The 23,052-nt window shown below is 32.8% G+C and overlaps 1 protein-coding gene across 3 annotated transcripts in view; it reads left to right on the top strand.

Moving 5' to 3' along the window:
- LOC111142485 (trafficking protein particle complex 8) overlaps positions 1-23,052 on the top strand; it is a 76,740-nt gene that overhangs the window by 12,322 nt on the left and 41,366 nt on the right. Inside the window, exons 3-11 of one of the 3 annotated variants that reach the window (XM_022495687.1) lie at positions 1,789-1,878; positions 2,706-2,880; positions 5,265-5,418; positions 7,515-7,608; positions 8,234-8,490; positions 8,833-8,948; positions 9,658-9,808; positions 14,012-14,112; positions 15,368-15,473. In XM_022495687.1, coding sequence (XP_022351395.1) covers positions 1,789-1,878; positions 2,706-2,880; positions 5,265-5,418; positions 7,515-7,608; positions 8,234-8,490; positions 8,833-8,948; positions 9,658-9,808; positions 14,012-14,112; positions 15,368-15,473 — 1,244 coding nt within the window. Of the gene's footprint in view, positions 1-1,788; positions 1,879-2,705; positions 2,881-5,264; positions 5,419-7,514; positions 7,609-8,230; positions 8,491-8,832; positions 8,949-9,657; positions 9,809-14,011; positions 14,113-15,367; positions 15,474-23,052 lie in introns of those variants that run through there. The other 2 variants (XM_022495686.1, XM_022495688.1) reach the window with 2 other exon arrangements.

Here is a 23,052-nt window from a genome sequence, read left to right as displayed (position 1 = left end):
TGTATTTTATATCTGCAACACATCTTAGTTCAGAAAAGCCACATTTCAGGTGTCATATGTGGCTAATGACTATTGACTTTAGTGGAAAACATAGTGTTAAACTCTAATGACAATGCTGGAATTAATCAGAATTTTGAAAATATACCGAAATCCTAGTCAGTGAGTCTTCAGATGACAGTATCCAATACAGATTTTTCTCAAGCTCAAGAATAAGTTAGCAATGTATGTGTAAGAACAAAAAAAGAAATACACCATTTTCATCTAACTACTCAGTAATTTAACAAGAAGGACTTCACACAGTATTTTGAGACAAGAACTTAGAACATTCTCTTTTGTTAAAGGACATGTGACAATATTTTTTCATGCTATATGGTGTTTGTATAACAAAATTAATTAATACAGTTCATACGTGGACAAATGCTGAAGGAGATAGGCAGGTAGGTGCGTGTATGAAGGGGATTGGAAGGGATTAGATGACGTAGAAATGAAAAATTCACTGGGTTTATTGATCTTCTGTTTGTTATTTAGAGGCCTAAAAATGATGTTTTGTAGTGATGGAGCAAATAAAATGAACTTTTTCTCTTCAGCAAATTATGAGCCATCAAAGTTTTCAAGATGCAAGTGCAAGAAGGAACAGAAGTAATGATAAACTAGAACTTAGAGATGTATTTGAATCTGGAATCAGTGTTTACAAGATGGATGTGTTCCAAGTTAATGAATGACGGTTGAACAGTTAGTTGTATTCAAGGGACGTTGCGTAATTGAGGCATGTATGTCTTTAAATCAGGGAAAACAAATTTGAGTTTGCTATGTTTAAACTCTTACTTAAATTTCTAATAATGTTTTTTTACTGTGCCTTTATTCATAATTCTATAAATAAAAGTAAATAAAAAATACAATAAAATATCAAGGATCATTTAGATTCAATGGTAAATGACAATGACTTTTTTCTTGATATACTAAGGGTTAAAAGGAGTATAGTTTAAAAGAGGACAGTTTACTTAAAAAACATCTTCCATTCTGGTGTTAGAAAAGTTTAAAATTTAAAAATTGGGCATAAATAAACATCTCTTTAGAATATTTTGATTTTTGCTGATTTTTCTAGAAAAGACTTGAATGGAAATAGTCTCCTCAAAATAGTTGTCAAGGGAGTTGTTGAGATAGAAGAAGGTAGTATTTTTAAATTTTCATATTAAAATTTATTTTTATTTTTATTTTTTTTAAAGATTTTATTTATTTATTTGACAGAGAGAGATCACAAGCAGGCAGAGAGGCAGGTAGAGAGAGAGGAGGAAGCAGGCTCCCTGCTGAGCAGAGCGCCCAATGTGGGGCTCGATCCCAGGACCCTGAGATCATGACCTGAGCCGAAGGCAGCGGCTTAACCCACTGAGCCACCCAGGCGCCCCTCATATTAAAATTTTTTAATGATTGAAAAATGATATTTATGAAGAAAGCCACTTGTGACAACGTGACTAGTGGCAGAAGCACAAAACTTTAGTTCCAGAATCTTTTTACTCATATAGGAAATATTTAAAGGATTAATAGGTAAGTAGGTTCTGGGATCATTATAAGTTTAGGCGTAGTTGGTTTTATTTTTGTAAATACATATATATGTAAATCTTAAAGAAGAGGTGAAAAATGTTTTATATCTTTAAGTACAAGTGAAAGTGCTTATTTACCGCTGGGAGTTATCTTTCACACCTTCTAGGAGTATGGATTTAAAATACTGTCGTAAATTGATTTCTATTGAGCAATTTTAACTATTTTATATAATATTGTTCATTTTAGCTACTACTCCATGGTTTGAGTCTTATAGAGAGACCTTTCTTCAGTCGATGCCAGCATCAGATCATGAATTTCTGAACCACTATTTAGCATGTATCCTTTGACCTTTGTGTTTTCTTAAAATGAAATGTTTTTGAAGTTATCAGTCTCAGAAATAGTTCTATGAAGGCAAAATTGTTGAGAGGACATGGAGAATGGAGAAATTTTTTATTGATGATGCTTCAAGTTTTTGTTAATTTTTTTTTAAAATGGCATCCTAGATACAAGACTGGTTAGAATAAATTAATTTTTTAGTACAAAGTAAGAATACTGAGGGCTTGCTTATTGTTTTTCCTTTTTCTCCAGCTCATATATTCCACATTTAATGAGTTTCTAAGCATTTTACGAAGAGGAAAGGTAAACTGTTAGTGTTAACTGCTTTTGCTGATTGCCTCAAAATTAATTACTTATACAAAAGCTCATATTTAAAGATAGTTTTCCATTTTTCTAGTAACCTGTTTTACAGCTTTTAACCTCTTCTGACCATTATGGCTTTTTAGTTTTCTTAATGAAGTTGCAGAGAGCAGTTGAGAAGTAGGATATAGTATGAAATTGCAATGAGATGATTGATTGGAGAGGAACAGGATTCAGCAGAGCTGTTGAGGATATTGATGTATAGTTTGATATTGTTTATTTTTATATTCATGGATTCCCTTATGTATGTATGTATGTATATAAATGACCTAAAAAACTGTTAGCAAAAAACTAAGATTTAAAACCTTGAGTTATTTGGTAACGTTGGAGGAATTATTTTGTGTTTGCAGTGAAAATCTAAGAAATCAGATTTTTTTAGCTTGAAAAATCTTCTTTAAGTTTTATTTTAATAGGATAGTATTTATCATTTAGTGATAAGTGGTAATTACCTTAATGTGGTTTATAAGGTATGTTGGTAGCATCATCTAGTGAAGCTGAACCTGTGGAACAGTTTTCAAAGTTATCACAAGAACAGCATCGGATTCAGCACAACAGTGACTATTCCTACCCCAAGTGGTTTATACCAAATACACTTAAATATTATGTACTTTTACATGATGTAAGTGCAGGAGATGAACAGAGGTAAGCTTTTTTTTTTTTTAATTTAAAATTTTCCCTGTTAAATGATTAAACATTGGTTTGGACTGGCTTGTTTAAATTGTAGATGTATTTTTTATCTAAGAAAGTAAAAGCTTATTAATTAAATATTTAACTCTTTTACTCCAGAGTTATATTCGACAACTAAGTCATTTTATTATAGATTGCGTATGGATATCCAGACTTCCCTTTCAATATATATTTCTCTGTTGCTACAATCTTTGTAACAAAGTGCCTGCCATTTTACACCTATAGGTCTTAGCTATTATTTCTTACTTTAAATTTCCTATTTTTTTCTTTTCTCCTTCCTAGTTTTTTTCTTACTTTTCACTTCTTGACTGTTTTTTAAAGGCACTTCTTTTTTCACTCTTCACCCTCTTGTCACTTTATATTTTTAGCCTTGATATTTTCACAGTCTCAGAAACATCCAGACATTTCTTTCTTACTGCCCTTTAATAATCATTATTAGTGAGTTGCCATAGTCCTTTTATCGTTGGAACAAATGATAAACTTAACCTTTAAACATAAGTCTTGAAAAATGTGCAGTTTTATTTTGGAGTTTATTTTGACTTTTTGATTCAAGATGTGGATCAAATTAATCTTGTTTCAAGCTGTTATTGTGATTTCTCAATGCCATTTCGGAAATGCAGTCAAATAATCGTTTCTTGCCCTTGTTCTGAGCACATACCATTTATCTGTTAAATAAATATTACTTTATTTTTATTTTTTATTTTTATTCATTTTTAAAAAAATATTTTATTTTTATGTAATCTCTGTACCCAGTGTGGAGCCTAAACTTAGAACCCTGAGATCAAGAGTCCATGCTCTGGGGATCCTGGGTGGCTCGGTTGGTTGTCTGCCTTACACTCAGGTCATGATCCCAGGGTTCTCGGATCAAGCCCCACATCAGGCTCCCTGCTCAGTGGGGAGTTTACTTCTCCCTCCTCCCTCTGCCAGCTGCTCCCCCTCCTTATGCTCTCTGTCTCTCTCAAATAAATAAATAAAATCTTCAAAAAAAAAAAAAAAGTTGTATGCTGTACTGACTGAACCAGCTGGGCACCCTTAAATTTTCCTTTATAGCCAAAAAATTTTTCTGCGGGATAATTATTATTTAGGATTTTTTAAAAAGTTTCCTGTATAAATAGAAATAATTTGAACTATTAAAATTAGTTTCTATCAGTTGAATATGGTATATATCTCTCATATTGAATAGTTGTAACTAGGATATTTAAGTAATTCAGGTATTAGATCAGTTGTTCGAATGTTTAGCAGTATCATTGATAAAGTGAGCAGTTTATTCTACTTAAGTATATATACATATATACACATATACTTATATCTGTTTATACAAATTTATAACTTATTCAGTCTTAATTTTATAGTATATGAATATGATTTAATAAGTTTGTCAGGCCTGCTGTTTGTGTAGTACTATCTTCTACATTTGAATATGATATAAGATTTCTGGGTTTTGGGTTTTTGTTTGTTTGTTTGTTTTTTGCACTAGATGGCTAATTGACTAAAAAGATACCATTTGAATTAGATTAGCTGTGTGTACTAAAATTTCATTTTTCATCAGAATATGCTGTTTGGTTCTTAGGCTGTCTTATCACTTGAATTATCTTTTCTCCTACCAACTTTAATAGTTTAGGTAAAATATGGAAATAAAAATGCTTTTTGTTGCATCTGAGATGTAACTCATGGAACTGGCTGTTAAAAATTTTGCAAGAAGAAAAGGTGGATTTTATGGAATAAAACCTATGGAATAAAAAAAATCTTCAGCTTTTTCTCCTTTATTCCTTCAAACTGTGTCCTTTTGAAGACAAGTAGGGGAAGGGTAAACTATGGCAGTGAAAGATGTTTTTGAGGTTTTGGGGTGCTATACTTTTCTATTTAGCGCTTAGTTTTTTTCGATAAATGTTTGTTGTCTAAGATGCATTTTCCAAAAGTTTACTAACCAAAGCCTGGTTCTCAGAGTTGAAAGAGTTCCTGATCTAGAAATTTGAAGCCATTTTTGGGAAATTCACAGCGCATATTATTTGCAAACAGGAGGCTTGGGTGTGGTCTCCTGGTTTTGTTTACTGTGGTTCTCTAACTAGTTTGACTACCAGAACCCTCTCTTTGAATAATGTAGGAGTATCTTGCAAAATTTTATTCCATGAAGCACAATTTGGTAACTGTTTTAAGGTTATCTAAGCTAGCTAAATTTCAGTTAGGATCATGATCTTTGTTTTAATATTTTTACTATTTTATCTCTGATTTTCTGTTCTGCCTTTTTTGGGGATGATTTTTACATTACTTTACTATCTATTATTGCCTAAGGTATGCTCTCCATTTACTACAAACCTTTTTTCCATTGTTTACTTTAGAGCTGAATCAATTTATGAAGAAATGAAACAGAAATATGGAACTCAGGGTTGCTATTTACTTAAAATTAATTCTCGAACATCTAATCGAGCATCAGATGAACAGATACCAGATCCTTGGAGTCAGTATCTCCAGAAAAATAGTATTCAAAACCAGGTATATGTAAAAAACAACAATGAAGCAAACCACAAAAGCTGTATTTCAGTTTTATGGCATATTGATATCACTATAGAATTTTTTTATGTCTTCATTTAACTAGATTTGTTAATATTTATTTTGTGGAATGTGGCTAGTTCTGATCCATCAGCATGTGAGCTCTTAATTCAGTGGTTTAATACTGTTTTAACTAACACATAATCCCTCATGTGTACTCTTTTCAGGTATATAATATCAGTGTTGATAGATCTTTTATTGAAAGGTGAAAAGTGAATTACATAAGAATTGAATTAGATTGGCTAGACTACTGTAGAGAAAAGAATTTTTTACTTGCACGTTTAATTCCTTATGAATGCTTACAGTCAATTCTTTATTATCCACATGCTCTGGGGTTGCCTTCCTTCATTTTCAACTTGCTGTTCTTATGGCCACCTTTTGGAGCTCATACTTTTTAGGTGGGTGGGCTTTTTTCCCTAACTTTCCTTTGATTTCCTTTCCTTTTAAATTTTCAGGAAGTGTTATTTCTTCCTAATTTGCTCCTTTCTTAATCTAGAATTCTAGACTAATGTTAATCGTCTGTTGGTTGAAGTGGGTAGGTATAAGGTTTCATGATTTGTCAAACTTTTAGATAGAATTGTATGCCACCTGGTAGTAGTCAGATGCCAATTTCCTATGCTTAGTTCAAGATAATCAAGAGTTCACTGTTTTCTGTGTGGAAGGGGGATTTTGTAAAGAAATGGAAAATTTATTTGTATTTCGTACATTTAAACTACGTGTATATTCTTTAATTTTTTAAAAATATCAGTTATAGATTAATTTTTGATGTCCTAATATAAATATTGTTTATTTATTTCCCTTATTTTTCTATCTTATATATGAAAGTTTTGATCCAGATATAGTGCTATACTGATAGTTACTTTAAGGTAATGATGGGGAAAAGTGAGGAAAAAAAGAACCAAATTGAATATGAAGGAGTTTTATTTTAAAATATGGTCTTTCCGGGCACACTCAGAATAGGAACAATATTGAAAATAGGAATTTAGAGTCCCGTCATCCTAAGGAAGGGAAGCACAAGTCAGATTGTCCAATTTAAGAACTTTTAACAGAAGGCAGAGGTATCAGAAATTCTATAGTGAAGCCCGGGATTGGAGGATAGTTTTAAAGCTCATCAAATCTAACCCCCTAATCTAATGTCCTTACCTGTGAACAGCCTCATCCGTACTCACTCTTTTCTCAAGTGACCTGTTCCATGTCTCACCAGCTGGAGTATCAACCAAATATCGTCTCCCTTTGCTTTTATTCATTGGTCCTTTGGGACCAGTTTTTCATTTAGTCAACTTTCAAAATAGGATAGATATAGTTCTCATGTTCCCTTGTATCTTTTTCCCAGGCTAACTATACCTAATTTTTTTTTTAACTCTTTCTTGAATGGTGGTTTCAGACTGTTTCTCGTCCCGATCACTTTTATCTTGTTAAGTTTCAGCTTACGTATTTCCCTGAAAGTAAGACACGTGGAACAATGCCTCAGATTTACTACTCTCATAGAGTAGTCTGGTTTTTTTTTTTTTTTTTTTTTAAATCTGGGTATTTTTATTTTAAGTTTTTTTGTTGACTGAGAAACCAGCGCCTTTGTACAAATAAACGTCGTATTGGTATTTTTACCCTATGGTGGATTCAGAATTTACTCCAGCCTGTTAACACCGTATCCATGACCCAGGAGATTCCACACCATCCCTCTTATTTACCCCTTCCTGACTAGTAGTCCATCTCTCTTTGCATTTATTTCTTATTTCAGACACTTCTGCAGGTACTTATTTAGGCATGTGCTTACCATATATAAACAGGAAAACAGAGATCATTTGGGTTCAGAAGAATTTGGGTAGTAGATTGAATGTGATCTGGAAGTTAGGAATACAGGAGGTGTGGACTGGAATGATAAGATATATGGAAGAAGTTAAGAATTTGGAGGACTGAAAACAAGGTATCTTGCTAAAACTGATAAGGCTGATAGCAAGAAATTGTTGATGGATTTGGTAGTATCTTAAACATGATTAATAAATTATAACTGCTAATGCTTTTTTATTTTATTTTGATAGGAATCCTATGAAGATGGCCCTTGTACTATAACTTCAAATAAGAATTCTGATAGTAACTTGCTTTCATTGGATGGATTAGATAACGAAGTCAAAGGTCTTGCTACTTTCTCTTAAGTTTCTCTTTTGATTGAAAATATGCAGTGTTCTCAAAGCATGCTAATCCTTACAGATAAAAGATGGGGGAAATTTTCATAATTAAAAAAAGAAAATGGGAGATTAGTTTTTCTTTGAAGAATTTTTTGAATCATTTGAGTTTGACTTTTTTTTTGACATTTAAAAATTTGTAAGAGTAATGTATTTCTTTTAAACAATTTGTAGAAAGCAAGGGGGAAGATACTATGTGCAGCATTAATTATTCCCAAAGTTGACATGATCTTGAGAGCTTTATTTTTGTATTTTAAATTACAGTTTTGATAGTGATATCTCTGAAATTTCTTTTGTTAAAAATTTTTTTTATTAGCTGTGTTATTTAAAGTGTATTATTTTAACACTATTTTTCTTTAATTTACACGAATCTTTAAATTTCTACTATCTGTAACAAGTGTTAATTCAACTCCTGTAATTTTAGGAGGGAAAATGTTAAGGTTATTGTATCTTAGACTTATATACAGAAAGATAAAGGCTTTCAGCATTGTTCTTTTTTTTCTTTAGCAGTATGGTAGTAATATCACAATTTTCTGTTGCTTCTGAGAGTAAAAGAAAGATCTGTTTTTCAGTAGATGGCTTACCAAATAACTTTAGAGCTCACCCACTTCAGTTGGACTCATCCAGTGACCCTTCTAACAGCATTGATGGCCCAGATCATGTAAAATTTGCTTCATCATTACATGAAACAAAGAAAGCAAATACTGGAATTATTCACGGTGCATGTTTAACTCTTACTGATCATGATAGAATTCGACAGTTTATACAAGAGTTCACGTTTCGGGGCCTTTTGCCACATATAGAAAAAACAATTCGGCAATTAAATGATCAGGTAAGCTTTAATTGTTTGGATTAGTTTTTTTTTAATTTCAGAGAAGAGTAAACTTGGGAACATAGTAGTATAAGTTATTTAAAAATATTTAATTTTTTTTTAAAGGTAGACCAGTATTAGGATTTATTGGTGTCACTATTAGTGATGATATACTGTTAAATTCTGGAAGATACTTACTCATTTACACTAGGGATTTTGCTAGCTTATTGAACAATTTTCTTTAAATCAGTGTTACTAAAAGGAATATTTGCTCACTTTTAAAAATTTTTAATTATTTAGAATTCTTTTGTATATAAAAATAAAATACTAATTTTTCACATTTGAAACAATCTTTTTTGGTAGCTAATATCAAGAAAAGGTTTAAGTCGATCTTTATTTTCTGCAACTAAAAAATGGTTTAGTGGCAGTAAAGTTCCAGAAAAAGGCATTAACGAACTGAAAAACACATCTGGACTGCTGTGAGTAAAATATTGTTTTTGTTTTTCCTGCATTTAACTGACTGGTGTTTGACTCTGTGAAGTCTGGCAAAAAAGGATTATTGTTTTAGTTTTTTAATTTCATATTGGTTAAAACTTAGGTAGATAGGACCAGTGACTCTAAGTTAATTGCATTAAAAATTTCTTTTAAACCATTAGGTAATTAGATATCTAAAAATAAAAAAGAACTGGGAAAGTCCCTTGCTTGGGGTTTCTTTCCCTATTTGTAAAAAGATGGAGTTAGATGAAGTATTCATTAATAACTCATCTAAATTAAAATATTATGGTCTAGCGATTCTGAGTCATGGCATTACATTTAGACAGTCGTCATTAATATAAAATCTTGTTTTAGGAGAAAATGGAATTCATCTTGGGTTTTTATGTTTTTCATGGTTATATATAAAGTTAGTCACTTAGACTTAACCATTTACTTCATAATTTGACCATGGAGAAAATGCTTACCTGCTGTTGAGAAGTTCTCAGTTATAGGGCTATAAATTATATAAATATAATTGTTTCCAAATATCTCTGAGAAATAACAGTCTCTTGTTGGAGATAGAATTCTTGTAAGACCAGATTAGTTTTCGTAATGTGTTAGACAATTGAACAGCTTGTTAGACATTTTATAGTATTTAATGGTTTAGGGGTCATAAATTATAAAATACTTTTTTAACTTATTTTATCTTTACAGGTATCCGCCAGAAGCACCAGAGCTTCAGATCCGAAAAATGGCTGACTTATGCTTTTTGGTGCAGCATTATGATTTGGCTTATAGTTGCTATCATACTGCAAAGAAAGATTTTCTTAATGATCAAGCAATGCTTTATGCAGCTGGTGCCTTGGTTGGTATTCTGTAATAGTATAATTTCTTACTTCTGTTATCATAGATGATTTAGAAGTTTCTATTTATGAAATGGCAAGCAAAATACCTAGGGATGAAGTTGTACTCAAAGAGGATGTAATGCATTATAGATTTTGAATTAGTTTATGCTGAATTGATGGATTTTCCTCAAACTAGTATATTTAAATATGTCATATATGAGAGTTGATGTCTTAGCTTTCACAAGTTAGTACCTTCTAATTTTGTGTATGCAAAATTTAATTTGAATTTCAGTTATGTTGAATGTAGTTTATTTTTAGCAGATGGTTTTAGGCCTATTGAAAAATACTTTAAAATTGCTTTAAAAAATTTTTTTTTGATGTATGACTATATATCAGTTAAGAGTATGTACTTTGGTGTGAGACAGACTATCATCTGAGGTAAATACTAAACATCTCTAAGCCTCAGGTTTTTTGCTTGTTAAATGTGAATCCTGATGGCGTAGGGTTAGATATGGTATAAGGCTTGTGCTGTGCTTAGCACACTGCTTTGTATATAAAGGACTATAAGCAACAACTGTGTTAGTTTTTATAGTTGATATGTAAACCTTTGTGTGTCAGAAAGGCTTTTTTTAAAAAAATTTTTATTTTGGAGAGAGCAAAACTGAGTTGGGGGGAGGGGTAGAGAGAGGAGTGAAAGAGAATCTTAAGCGGGTTCCATGCCCAGAGGAAGCCCCATGTGGGGCACCATCTCATGACCCTGAGATCATGACCTGAGCCGATATTGAAGAGTTGGATGCTTAACCGACTGAGCTACCCAGGTGCCCCCCAGAAAGAATTTTCTATACATGTATGCCTTACAACATTTTAAGTTCTGTAAAAGTCATACGTGTATCCATAATCTGCTTTCTCTGTGTAGAAAAGAATAAAATTAACACTGTTCCTTTCTACGTAATCACTTTAAAAATATATGTTTGTAAACAAAAATGTGAAGAACAAAAATGTGTAAGAGTAAATATTTCACTGGAAATTAGACATTTGTTTAATAATTGCCATTTATTTTGCATTTGTTTTAATATATGTGTATAAAACTAAAATAACAATGTAAAACTAAAATAGCAAAGTTATTTTTTTATTTCTCTACTATTTTTAACAAAAAACGCCTGCTAACTTTTGAAAACCTTGTTTAGGAACTGAAATCTTTATGAATTGAAGTACTTGAAAACTTACATGAATTGTCCTTGGCTAGACATTCTGTAATCTTTCATTATAGTCTAAATAATATACTCTAAATATTACAGTGTAAAATAATGACTATATGGATATAAAATCATAAATACTCAATGTTATTTCATAAATACTTTACAACACAGGTATGAATTTTTAACTTGTACATTATGTACCTGCTAATTGAATGTATAGACGTAGAATCTCATAAAGGTATGGGAAAAGATTTCTGTGGTTTTATGGTATATAAGCTTTTTCATTTTTTTTTTTTTAAGATTTTTTATTTATTTATTTGACAGATAGAGATCACAGGTAGGCAGCGAGGCAGGCAGAGAGAGAGAGGAGGAAGCGGGTTCCCTGCCGAGCAGAGAGCCCGATGTGGGGCTCGATCCCAGGACCCTGGGATCATGACCTGAGCCGAAGGCAGAGGCTTTAACCCACTGAGCCACCCAGGCGCCCCAAGCTTTTTCATTTTTATCTGCATTCTAATAAATACCATATTTAAACCACTTAGGTAGAGGTATTAGTAGCAACTATATGAGAGAAGATAGTTATGTACTGGAAAATAAAGTCATATCTCCTATAACATAATATATGAATACCTGAAAATTCTTGTAGTCTATAAAAACTGCCCTAAAAACAAAAGGCTTTGGAGAAAATTAGGGTTGGGACAGTTCTTAAGATATATATGTATCTTTGAAACCAGACTACAAACAAAAGCATAAAGTGTGTTTGTACCTTGTGAGATCTATGTAATGTAGTGAGGCTCCTCCAGCATGGCTAGAAGTTACCTCAGGGAATAAAAAACATACACAAAACCAACATGTAAATACTAGCTGGAAGTAGAGGTGGAGGAGAGAGTAGCTCCTAGCCAGTAGACATGCCGTAAAGTAGACATGGGCAGAAGTACAGCTGCTTTGAGCCAAGAACTGTGCAAGTACACTGGGTGTGTACTCTGGAGAAGGTGTCCGAGTGCACCAAAGTATAGGCAGTTGTTTTCTGTTTTGTTTTTTGAACATACAGATGGAAAGAGCTCCTGCCTGTGCAACAGCTGCGCTCAGGGCTTGTTCCTTTCATCATACTGCCTGCCTCTTTAGCTAAAAATTAAAGATATTTAGTTATGATGATTTTAAGTTAAAATATATATCCTAGCAAAACCAGTAATAGGATTTTTTTTTTTAAGAGGAAGAGCATGCATACATATGCAAGTTGGGGGGGAGGAGAGAGGGAGAGAGAGCATCTTAAACAGGTTCCACACCAGCGCAGAGCTTGATCTTACGACCCTGAGATCATGACCTGAGCCAAAATCAAGAGTCAGACTTAACCAACTGAGCCACCCAGGTTCCCCAGTAATAGGAGTTCTTCCCCTCCCCCCCCCCCAGTAATAAGAGTTCTTAAAGAAATATATATTTTTTGTATTTAATCTGTCATAACTACCTTACCTAACTGAAGGGTAAGTAGATCACTCCTTGATGAAAATCTTTGTAAAAAGTATTAATCCATATCAAAGACTGTTAAGACATGATTTAATGGTTTAAGGGATTATTGAACACCATAGGGTAACTTGGGGTGATCATTTTGAATGTTCTCACCAGATCTGTAGAAATTATGTCAGTTTTGTTTGAATGTATATTGATTTAATATTTCTTGCAGTAATAAATTAGAAAATAATGTAGAATTTGGGGACATATTTTTCATACAGGTTTTTTTCTTAGTATCTTTTTATTAATGTATTGCTTTATGATATACATAATTAGTATATAGCAAATATGTGTTTCTGTACAATATAGTATTTTATCATATATTTTCAGTACCCTTTTATTCACGTATCAATATGTAATATATATAGTTTGTATATAGTAAATATGTGTTTCTGTACAATATATTATTCTGCCGAATATTCAATATGTATTTGCTTTTTTGTATAATATAGAAGCATATGTATATTCATTATGTATATTAAAATATAAAGTAGTTAAAACATGCTAAGGGCTGTAGTATATTTTTTCACATGGATATACTATATTTTCATTCAGCTAATTCATTAAATTTTGGAGCAAATACTGTTGGACACCAAGGATAGAAATGCATTCTGAAACAGATGCAGTTTATATTATCATGGAACCTATAGCTTGTCAGGTTAAAGGTTTTAATCATTCTCCCAATTTTTAGATAATTATCTGATTTTTTTCTATTTTAAAAAATGTTGCAGACAAATACATTTATTCATTCTAAAAGTGGATTGGCATTAAGTCCACCCCTCCCAATTTATGAAAGGTTCTTTTTTTCTAGTTAAAATTTTTTTGAAGTTTGGTCTATAAGAGGACATAGTAGTATATTTTACCAGGAAGGCCAAAACCCTGTATTTGAGTCTTCACTTCTAAATTCTTTAGCACCATTGTGTATTATATGCATTATTAACTAAAAGCGTAGACATCGACAATAGAATGGCTTTTAGAAGCCAAGTAAAAAGACCTAGAAAATTAACAGTAATATAGATCTAAGAAATAGATTTTTGTGCCTTTTGTATGGTATAGGATGTAAAATAGTGTGTAAGTAGCTAAAATACATAAAGTGCAAGTTGTGAACTCTGCTCTCATGTTCTGATGCTAGTGATTAAGAAAAGATGTACTTTGCCTTGTCTCTGTCTATCGGTCTGTTTACTCATTCAGGGATAGAGAAGAACAGGGAGACAGTGGTGGCAGAGTCTTCAGCTAGGTGGATTGCTAGTTGTATATACCATAACTCAAAGTGTTTATCAGGTCTTCTTGAAAAATCTTATTTAAATACTGAATGACAGACTTTGGTATTTGACTAGATAATTTAAAAACTAAAAGTATATAAATACATTTTTCAAGTTTGCATTAATCCATGAAATTTATATGTATGCATATATAAAAAGCATCAGCAAACTTCAGTCCAATTTGTAGGCTTCCAAATGCTTAACTATAAGACTGTTTCTCTTCTTGAAGTGGTACAAATAATGTCTTTTTCTTTAGGAAATGGCAGCAGTGTCAGCTTTCCTTCAGCCAGGAGCACCTCGGCCATATCCTGCGCATTACATGGACACGGCAATCCAGACATACAGGGATATCTGCAAGTAGGTGACTAGAATGTTTATTTTCTATCCATTTAGAGGTAAACTTAACACTCATATTGTTCCTAGGTATAAATGGTTGTTTTTCATGCTTTAAATTTAAACAAGCTCCTGAATCAAGTTAATACAGTTAGAGACAAGATGAGGTGATTTTTAAAACTAGTGTTTTATTACGTCCTTTCTCTTTCTATTTTGTTTGGGTTTGTGGTTAGGAATTTGTTATGTGTAATTCTGAGGTTGTATGGTATAGTGAGGGTGATCTTTTTGTGTGGACATTTCTAACCTAAATTAACTGTTAAGCCAAGGGTTAGCCATTTTGAACTTTTTTTGTTAAATAGGTAGAGCACAAAGAGTTAAATAATAGTCCAGGGAAGAAAATGAAAAGTGTTTTATACACATAATGAGCTCTGTCAGAATTCCATAGGAGTTAGAACTCACCACCTCTGAGGAGACTGATCCAGAAAGTGGTCAGAGGAGGTTTCATAGGATTTTTGAGGAATGGATCTGAAAGAAAGGTGGTTGGGATTTGACAGCCACAGTCAAATGGGATTTGACATTTCAGGAATTGTGATTGGCAGAAATAATGTTTTGGATGCATCATCACTGGTGAAAGGGAATAGAGCCCTGGCTAGGGTACAGGGTGCATGTGAAATAGTGTTTTGTGGAAACCTCATTCTCATTTATTACTGTTATTGCTAAGCTGTAGTTATTTATGTAGTAGCAAATGGAGAATTCTTGAGTATTGTGTAGATCCTTTGACATAATAAAAGTTATTTTTCAGAAAGATTTTTCTGACTGTTCTATGTAGCATGGGTGGGTTGGAAGACAGATAAATAGAGGTAATTCTGTCTCTTACAATATTAAGGAATAGTGATAATAGTAATAGCAGTGCGTTTACAACACAGTACTAATAATCATTAACATTTTTTGTGTGCCCACCACTTGCTGTTAGGCCAAAATAATTTACACACTTATTGAATTTTTGTAACAAATCTGTGAAATGGTGGGTACTGTTACTGTCTTCATTTACAGATTAGGAGAATGAAACTTAAAAAGAGTTTAACTTGCCTTACGGCTGCAGCTAATAAGTGGTGGAGCCAGTTTTGGATCCCATCTCTTAAACCTTGCAGTCTATTCTAGAATGTATTTGGAGATTCTGGCCGCAGATACAGCCCTCTGTGAGAACACATGGTTACTGTGATGTATTAAGGTTTTACTGTAGTGCTAATTATATTTTTCTTGTCTTTTTTGTCTTTAGGAATATGGTATTGGCTGAGAGATGTGTATTGCTTAGTGCTGAAATCTTAAAAAGCCAAAGCAAATATTCAGAGGCTGCAGCTCTCCTAATACGGTTGACTAGCGAGGTACTGAAAATGTGTATTTACTTTAGTAATGTTTCATTAATTTTAAAAAATGTCTTTTTTTTAAAAAGTGTGTGCAAAACATGAAAGTAGAAGGCAATTTCTTTTTAGGAATTTACAATATGGCTACTTATTTGTTGAATTAATTTTAAATGTATTTTAGAAATATTTTATGAATTTATTTCTCTATTTTAAGTCTACATTATTATTAACTACAAACATGTACATCTTTTATGAATTAGATTTTGACTTATGCATAGCAATATTGATCTACTTAAGTTCTTTTTTGGTTTTTAATTTTTTTACTTTGTAGCTGACATACAGTGTTAAATTAGTTTCAGGTGTGCAACATAGTGATTCAACTTCTGTATACATTAGGTTCTGCTCCCCACAGGTGTAGTTAACCATCTTTCACATACAACACTATTACAGGATCATTGAGAATATTCCTTATGCTGCCTTTTATCCCTGTGACTTACTCATTCCATAACTGGAGACCTCTATCTCCCACTCTCCTTCACTCGTTTTGCCCATTTCCCTATTCCCTTCCCTGTGACAACCCAAGTTCGTTCTCTATATTTATAGGTCTGATTCTGCTTTTTATTATTCATTTGTTTTTAAGTTTCCACATATGAAGTCATATGGTATTTGTCTTTCTTGGTCTGACTTGTTTCACTTAGTATAATACCACCTAGGACCATCTGTATGTTGTTGCAAATCGCAAGAGTTCATTCTTTTTTATGGCTGTGAATGTTCTATTGTATATAGATATATAAACCACATCTTTTTTATCCATTTGTCTATCAGTGGACACTTGGGTTGCTTCCATATTTTGGCTATTGTAAATAATGCTGCAATAAACATAAGGGTCCATATAGTTTTTTAAATCAGTTGGTTTAATTTTCGTTGGGTAAATACCCACTAGTGGAGTTATTGGATCATATGATACTTACAGTTTAGTTTTTTAGAGGAACTTCCATACTGTTTTCAACAGTGGCCATAACAATTTGAATTCCCAGCAGGGCACGAGGATTCCTTTTTCTTCACATACTTGCCAATATTTGTTATTTCTTTTTTATTTTAGCCGTTCTGACAGGTTTAAATTGATAATCTCATTGTAGTTTTGATTTGCATTTCCCGGATGATGGGTGATGTTGAGCATCTTTTCATGAGTTTGTTGGCCATCTGTGTGTCTTCTTTGGAAAAATGTCTATACAGGTCCTCTACCCACTTTTTAATTAGATTGTTTATGTTTTGGTGTTGAGTTAAGTTCTTTATGTACTTCGGTTATTAATCCCTTTTTGGGTGTATCATTTGCAAATATCTTCTCCCAGTCAGTAGGTTGCCTTTTTTGTTCTGATGGTTTCTTTCAACGTGCAAAAGCTTTTTATTTTTATTTAGTCCCAGTAGTTTATTCTTGCTTTTGTTTCCCTTTCCTTAACAGACATCTAGAAACATGTTGTTAACAGTCAATGTCAGAGAAATTGTTGTACTATCTTCTAGGATTTTTATGACATTAGGTCTTTCTACTTAGGTCTTTAATTTATTTTGAGCTTATTTTTGTGTATGATGTAAGAAAGTGGTCCAGTTTCGTTTTTCTGCATGTAGTTTTCCAGTTTTCCCAGCACCATTTATTGAAGAGACTTTTTTCCCTGTTGTATATTCTTGCTTCTTTTGTCATAGATGGATTGATCATATAAGGATGAATTTCTTTTTGGACTATATCTACTCTGTTCCATTGGTCAGAGTGACTCATTTCTTGCCAGTCCCATGCTGTTTTGATTTTTACAACTTTGTAGTGTGTTTTATAATCTGAAATTGTGATACCTCTAACTTTGTTTTTTTTTCTCAAGATTGCATTGGGGTCTTTCGTGGTTCCATATAAGTTTTAGTATTGTTTGCCCTATTTCTGTGAAAAATGCAGTTGGTATTTTGGTGGGGATTGTATTGAATCTGTAGATTGCTTTGGAAGTATGGTAATTTTAATAATAGTAATTCTTCCAGTACATGATCATGGAATATCATTCCACTTATTTGGGTCATCCTCAATATCTTTTATCGGCACTTTATAGTTTTCAGAGTACAGCTGTGCCACCTCCTTGGTTAAGTTTATTCCTAGTGCAGTTGTAAATGAAATTATTTTCTTACATATAATAATATTTAAAGCAACATGTATGTGCATCATTATAATATTAAATTGATACTTAAAGTGAGTAATTATTAAGGAATTTTTAATCTTAGTTTCATTAGTATGAACTTGTAAAAACATCATCTTAAGCATTTAAAATAACCTTTGTTATGAATATTTTAGAAGAGGAAAAAGCAATCCATTTATAGTTGCTATTGAAAATTTACAGCAGATATTATTTTTATTATTTTGCATCACTAATAGGTATGTAATGTATTATTTTTCTACCCCATCTCCAAACTGGCCAACAGTATTTGCACATTTGCTTTAATCTCAAAGAATAAACATCTGATGTCAGCATGCCAGGTGGTTTAGGGTCAGATGTTTCTGACCTTGTTAACTCAAAGGTCTAGTTAAGGGGAGGGATTGTTGGCTAGGGCTCAATTTCAAAGCTACTTCTATAGTATCTAACTTACTCTCTTCCTTCTTTGAATCTGATTGGTAGTAAAAGCATCTAATAGATAAAATTTGGTAGGTAATACACCAATATTAAACAAGGGCAAAAGTGTGTTTTTAAAAATTTTTTTAAAGATTTATTTATTTTAGAGAGAGCAAGGAGGGAGGGGCAGAGAGAGAGGGAACGAGAGAATCTCAGGCAGACTCTCCACTGAGTGTGGAGCCTGACATGGGGCCTGATCTCACAACTCCATCTCACAACCCTAAGATCACGACATGAGCTAAAATCAAAAGTCAGACTCTTAACTGACTCAGCCATTCGGGTGCCCCAAAGACTGTGCGTAGATGGAAAGTTCCAGAAGAGCCACTACCTCCTCCTTCTCCTCCTCCGTCTTCTTCTTCATCACTTACAACACGCAGTGCTCATCCCAGCAAGTGCCCTCCTTAATGCCCATCACTCATTTAGTCCATCTCCCTACCCATCTTCCTACCAGCAACCCTCAGTTTGTTCTCAATAGTTAAAAGAGTCTCTTCTGGTTTGCCTCCTTCTCTGTTTTATCTTATTTTTCCTTCCCTTCCCCTATGTTCATATGTTTTGTTTCTTAAGTTCCACATATGGGTGAGATCATATGATATTTGTCTTTTTCTGACTGACTTTGTTTAGCATAACACACTCTAGTTTTCATTCTTGTTTGTGCAAATGACAAGATTTCATTCTTTTTGATGGTGAGTAATATTCCATTGTATATGTACACCATAGCAGATGTTACTAAATTGTGTCAACTCCGGGCCTATAAAGAATTGTAGTGATTTTTTTAATAAGTGTGGCTAAAGACAGATTTTTTATATGAATACCTGAGGAAAAAAACAAAAACAAAATCAAATACTTCCTTTGTTTGCCTTTTAAATGTTAATACACTCTGGTTTTAATCCTTGGATCACTATACTTTTTACTCTATACATTTTTTGGGTGATCATTTCTTAGGGATGATTTTCACTCTTAAATCTATCTCCAACACTGACTTCTCTTTGAACTTTAGATTCGTAATGCGACTTGCCTTTTAGACTTACTTATTTGGGTACTTCCAAAGCAACTTCACAACATACCTATACTAAAGTCATAAACTTGCTTATCTTGTTGATCATATCTTAAAATTATAACCAGCTAGTTTCTCATCTGCCAAGGCAGAAACTGAGATGTGCCTGTAGTCTTCTGTCAGTAATCCAGGTTTTTCTTTTAATTTCTTAAGCCATGTTTTCTTTCTGTATCTCCAAATAATTTACTTCCCTTTCCACCTCCTCCGCCTCTTTAAATCCTTCCTCCTGCTGTCTTGGTTCATGTCTTTTAATTTCTTAAGCCATGTTTTCTTTCTGTATCTCCAAATAATTTACTTCCCTTTCCACCTCCTCTGCCTCTTTAAATCCTTCCTCCTGCTGTCTTGGTTCATGTCCGTAATGTCCTTCTGGACTGTGGACCTTATCCTCTTTGTTCCCTTGTCTATTAGTCCTTATATCAGTCATGTCCTTCTGATAGTCATCTGCAATACCCCAGATTATCCTAAGTGTCTATCTTCCTCTCTCCTATAATGCTGTAAAACCTGACTTGTCACATATTGGAAATTATATTTAAGTTCTTGAGGGTAGGAAATTGTGTTGTCTTCTGCATATTTATCCTCAGTACCTGACACTGGCCTTGGCACATGGTGTGTAATTTACATGTTTGTTGAACTGAACCATTAATTATTCTAAAAGGTTTCTGTAAGATAGCTAATTAGGTTAAGGGATGATATTAACAGTGTCAGGTAATTGATACTGCATGGACATTGACCAAAATGAACAGTTGCTAGACATAAATTATTTAGTAGAGCTGAATATAGATTCTTGAGTGTGTTTATGTTTTGTATTGTGATAAATAATCTTAACTTCGGTTTGAATATATTGCTGTTTTTGAACGAGGGACTATCATCGCTTCTTGGCCTTTTGGCTAAGATCAAGTGCAATCTAAGGACTATCAATGAATGTAAAGGCAATTTATGGTTTTAGGAGTTTGAATAAAAATTATTTGAAGCAAATTCTTCTGTCTGCATTGCAACCTTGTATTTTCTGTCATTATTCTTTTTTCCTTTCCAAGTTTGTTTTCACTTTTCAAACCTGGATGATTTGTTTTGTCATCAAATTTGAAGAAACTTACTATAATTGTTGTTTTGGGGGTGAGAGGTGGGATGAGTGGTGGTACATTTCCCTAGAAATTGTCATTCCCGTGGTTTTTTTGTGCTATACCTTTCAGATAACTTGAAAGTAAAGACTACTGGGAATAGTGTGTATAAAATTATGTTAAATTTTAACTACTAATTGTATTTTCTATATGCATTCTATCAATTCAAAAGGCTTATAATATGTGAAAAGTGCACTTGCTTTGTGGATAGGGAACAAAGTTACATGCTCTTGATATTAATGATTTAGATTTCCTAGGTTTTTGGTAGCACTGTTTTGGAAAAGACAGCTATGAGGTCTGGGTGCACAGAATTGTACTTTGGCTTTATTTTTTGGACTGTAAATTTATAGGCAAGTGGATCTTATTCATGTTATGTGCTGGGATTCTCAGGATGACAGAGCAAACCCAAGTAATGATAAAACACGCCACAGTTATCACCATATAGGACAGTATGTTTGAATTTGGTGCTTAAGATGTGATGCTTTTTCCCTACTGTGTCTGTGTTTCTGTGCTGAACATTTATTCTGGTCTTAATAGCCCCTTTGTCTGTTACTGCATTAAAACACAGTAAATGAGTTTTTTTTTACTACTGGGGGTAGTAATAGCAGTTTTTACAAGTTTCTCCACCTTGGGAGGAACTGTTCCTGTGGTGAACTGATCAGCTCCTAGCATCTTTCTTACTAACTTCAGTTACACAAGGAAAAAATTTGAAAGCCATCCTTGAGATTTGATTTATTTAAGTCTATGCAACCAGTGCCCACATCCATTGTGTTTTTATGAAGTGTTTATTGAATCCTCTACCTCAGTTGATTCCCCCTCCCCGATATTTATCCTCATGTTTCAAGTTAATGTAGCAGTTTTTAAAATTATCTCTTGGGTTACAGGCAAAGTTCATAGGCTGGAATTCCTGTTGAAATAGTATCACAGATTTTTTTTTCTTAGTTCTTTGTAGAGCATATGTAATAGACTTGTCATATCATAGATATGAATTAACACTAAAATAAAACTTTATTCTTCAACTCATTAAAAGCCTCTGCTTTCTAGATAATACTTTCACTTTGTGAAATTCTTTCATTTTTCTTCCATCAACACTGAGGGCAGTTGTCATTTTTTTTCAGGGCTATTTTTTGGTTTAAAGCAATATATTTTCTACTGTAGGTGCCACTGTAAGAGAGAGGGACTGCAGAAGAACAAAGTTGCAGGAGTCATGGGAGTAGGGCATTCAGCTCAGCAAATCAGTTCTTTCTCAGACAACTGCCATATGGATGCAAGAGTGAAATTTTACTTCAGCTGAAATGATATATGCTATGGACCTCCTGGTCTCCTAAATTGGTCAGCCCTTGAGTACTAAATTTGACAGTGCTGAGGGTTTACTGTGCTGGTCTCAATTAGATTGTACATTAGAATCGTTTATATGCCATCGAAGATATCTAAGGCATGTTCCTTATCTTAATTAGAATGCCCAGGATTGCTGCCCTTCCAAGTTTTCTAGTTTAATGAAGCCTCATAAGCAATTTAAAAAATATGTATGTATTTATGCTCTATATCTGTATGTGACTGCATGTGCTTGTGTGTACATACTAGGAATAAATTTATAGCACTTTAAGAAAAAGACTGTGAAATGCTATTGAAAAGCCTAAATAAAATTTGGAAACAGAAGAAGTATTTAGAGGAAATTACCTGTTCCAAATATTAAGTTGTATTATAAGGCTACAGAAATTAAAACTGTTTACAGTGATAAGACAGAGTAATGGAGTAGAATGAGATTTTAAATATAACATATAATTAGGTGTCATTTAAAATTAGTGGAGAATGTTAGGTTTTCACTAAATGGTATTGTGACGTCTAGCTATTTGGAGTTGGATTCCTAGCTTACTTGCTACATGGTAATATAATTATAACTTGATTAAGTTATATGAAAAAAATGAAACAAATATATATACACCAGAATATATAGGAAAGCATTTTTTAAAAAATCTAGGAATAACATTCTTTCATAGTTTGACGCAGTATCTTGAAGCTGTAGAGGCAAAAGTTAGTATGCTTGACTACTAAAGAAAAAACTCATTCATGTCAAAACTGGGAAATACTATTTGCAAATGCAAAGGCCTAATACTGATTAAGTGTACAAAGGGCTCTTACAAACCACATAATCACAAAAACCCATTCACAAAAGAATATAAATGATCAATTCACAGAAAAAATACAAAGAGCCTTAAACGTATGAAGAGATTACCACCCTTACTATTAAATGTATGTTGAGGAGCAAAGTGTCATCTTTTTTTAATGAAAGAGGTAAAAATTTTTTAAAGTAATTTTTGGCTGAGTAAATTGGAAAACATACACTCTCATTCTCTTGAATGAGATTATATATTGTTACTACATTTTTGGTAGCAGTTTGGCTCTGTTGATTAGAATTTGAACTATATATATAGCTTTCAGTAACTGAGTGGTTCTGCTTCCAGTAATGTGTCTAATAAAAATATATAATTACTCAAAAATGGTTTTATAAAGATGTTTATCAAAGCACTTTTTTATAGTAACAAAAGTAGTAGAAGTATGATATTAAATTAGTCAATATTAATTAATAGCAATACTAAATTAGTCAATTGAGACCATATTAACAAATTGTGGAATATTTATATAAACAGAATACAGTGTAGCTTTAAAAGAAATAAGAAGTATAGATGTCTTAGAAGGATGTCCGTGATACTATATTAAGTCCAAAAAATGAGATAAAGAATATTCTGTATGAAAAATTACGTTTATTTTTAGAAAACTAT

Source organism: Enhydra lutris, unplaced genomic scaffold (assembly GCF_002288905.1).
Source record: "Enhydra lutris kenyoni isolate GAN:26980312 unplaced genomic scaffold, ASM228890v2 scaffoldscaffold8, whole genome shotgun sequence".
Classification (NCBI taxonomy): domain Eukaryota; kingdom Metazoa; phylum Chordata; class Mammalia; order Carnivora; family Mustelidae; genus Enhydra; species Enhydra lutris.
The sequence above is the reverse complement of the archived record's forward strand: the minus strand, read 5'-3'. Positions and strand labels throughout refer to the sequence as shown.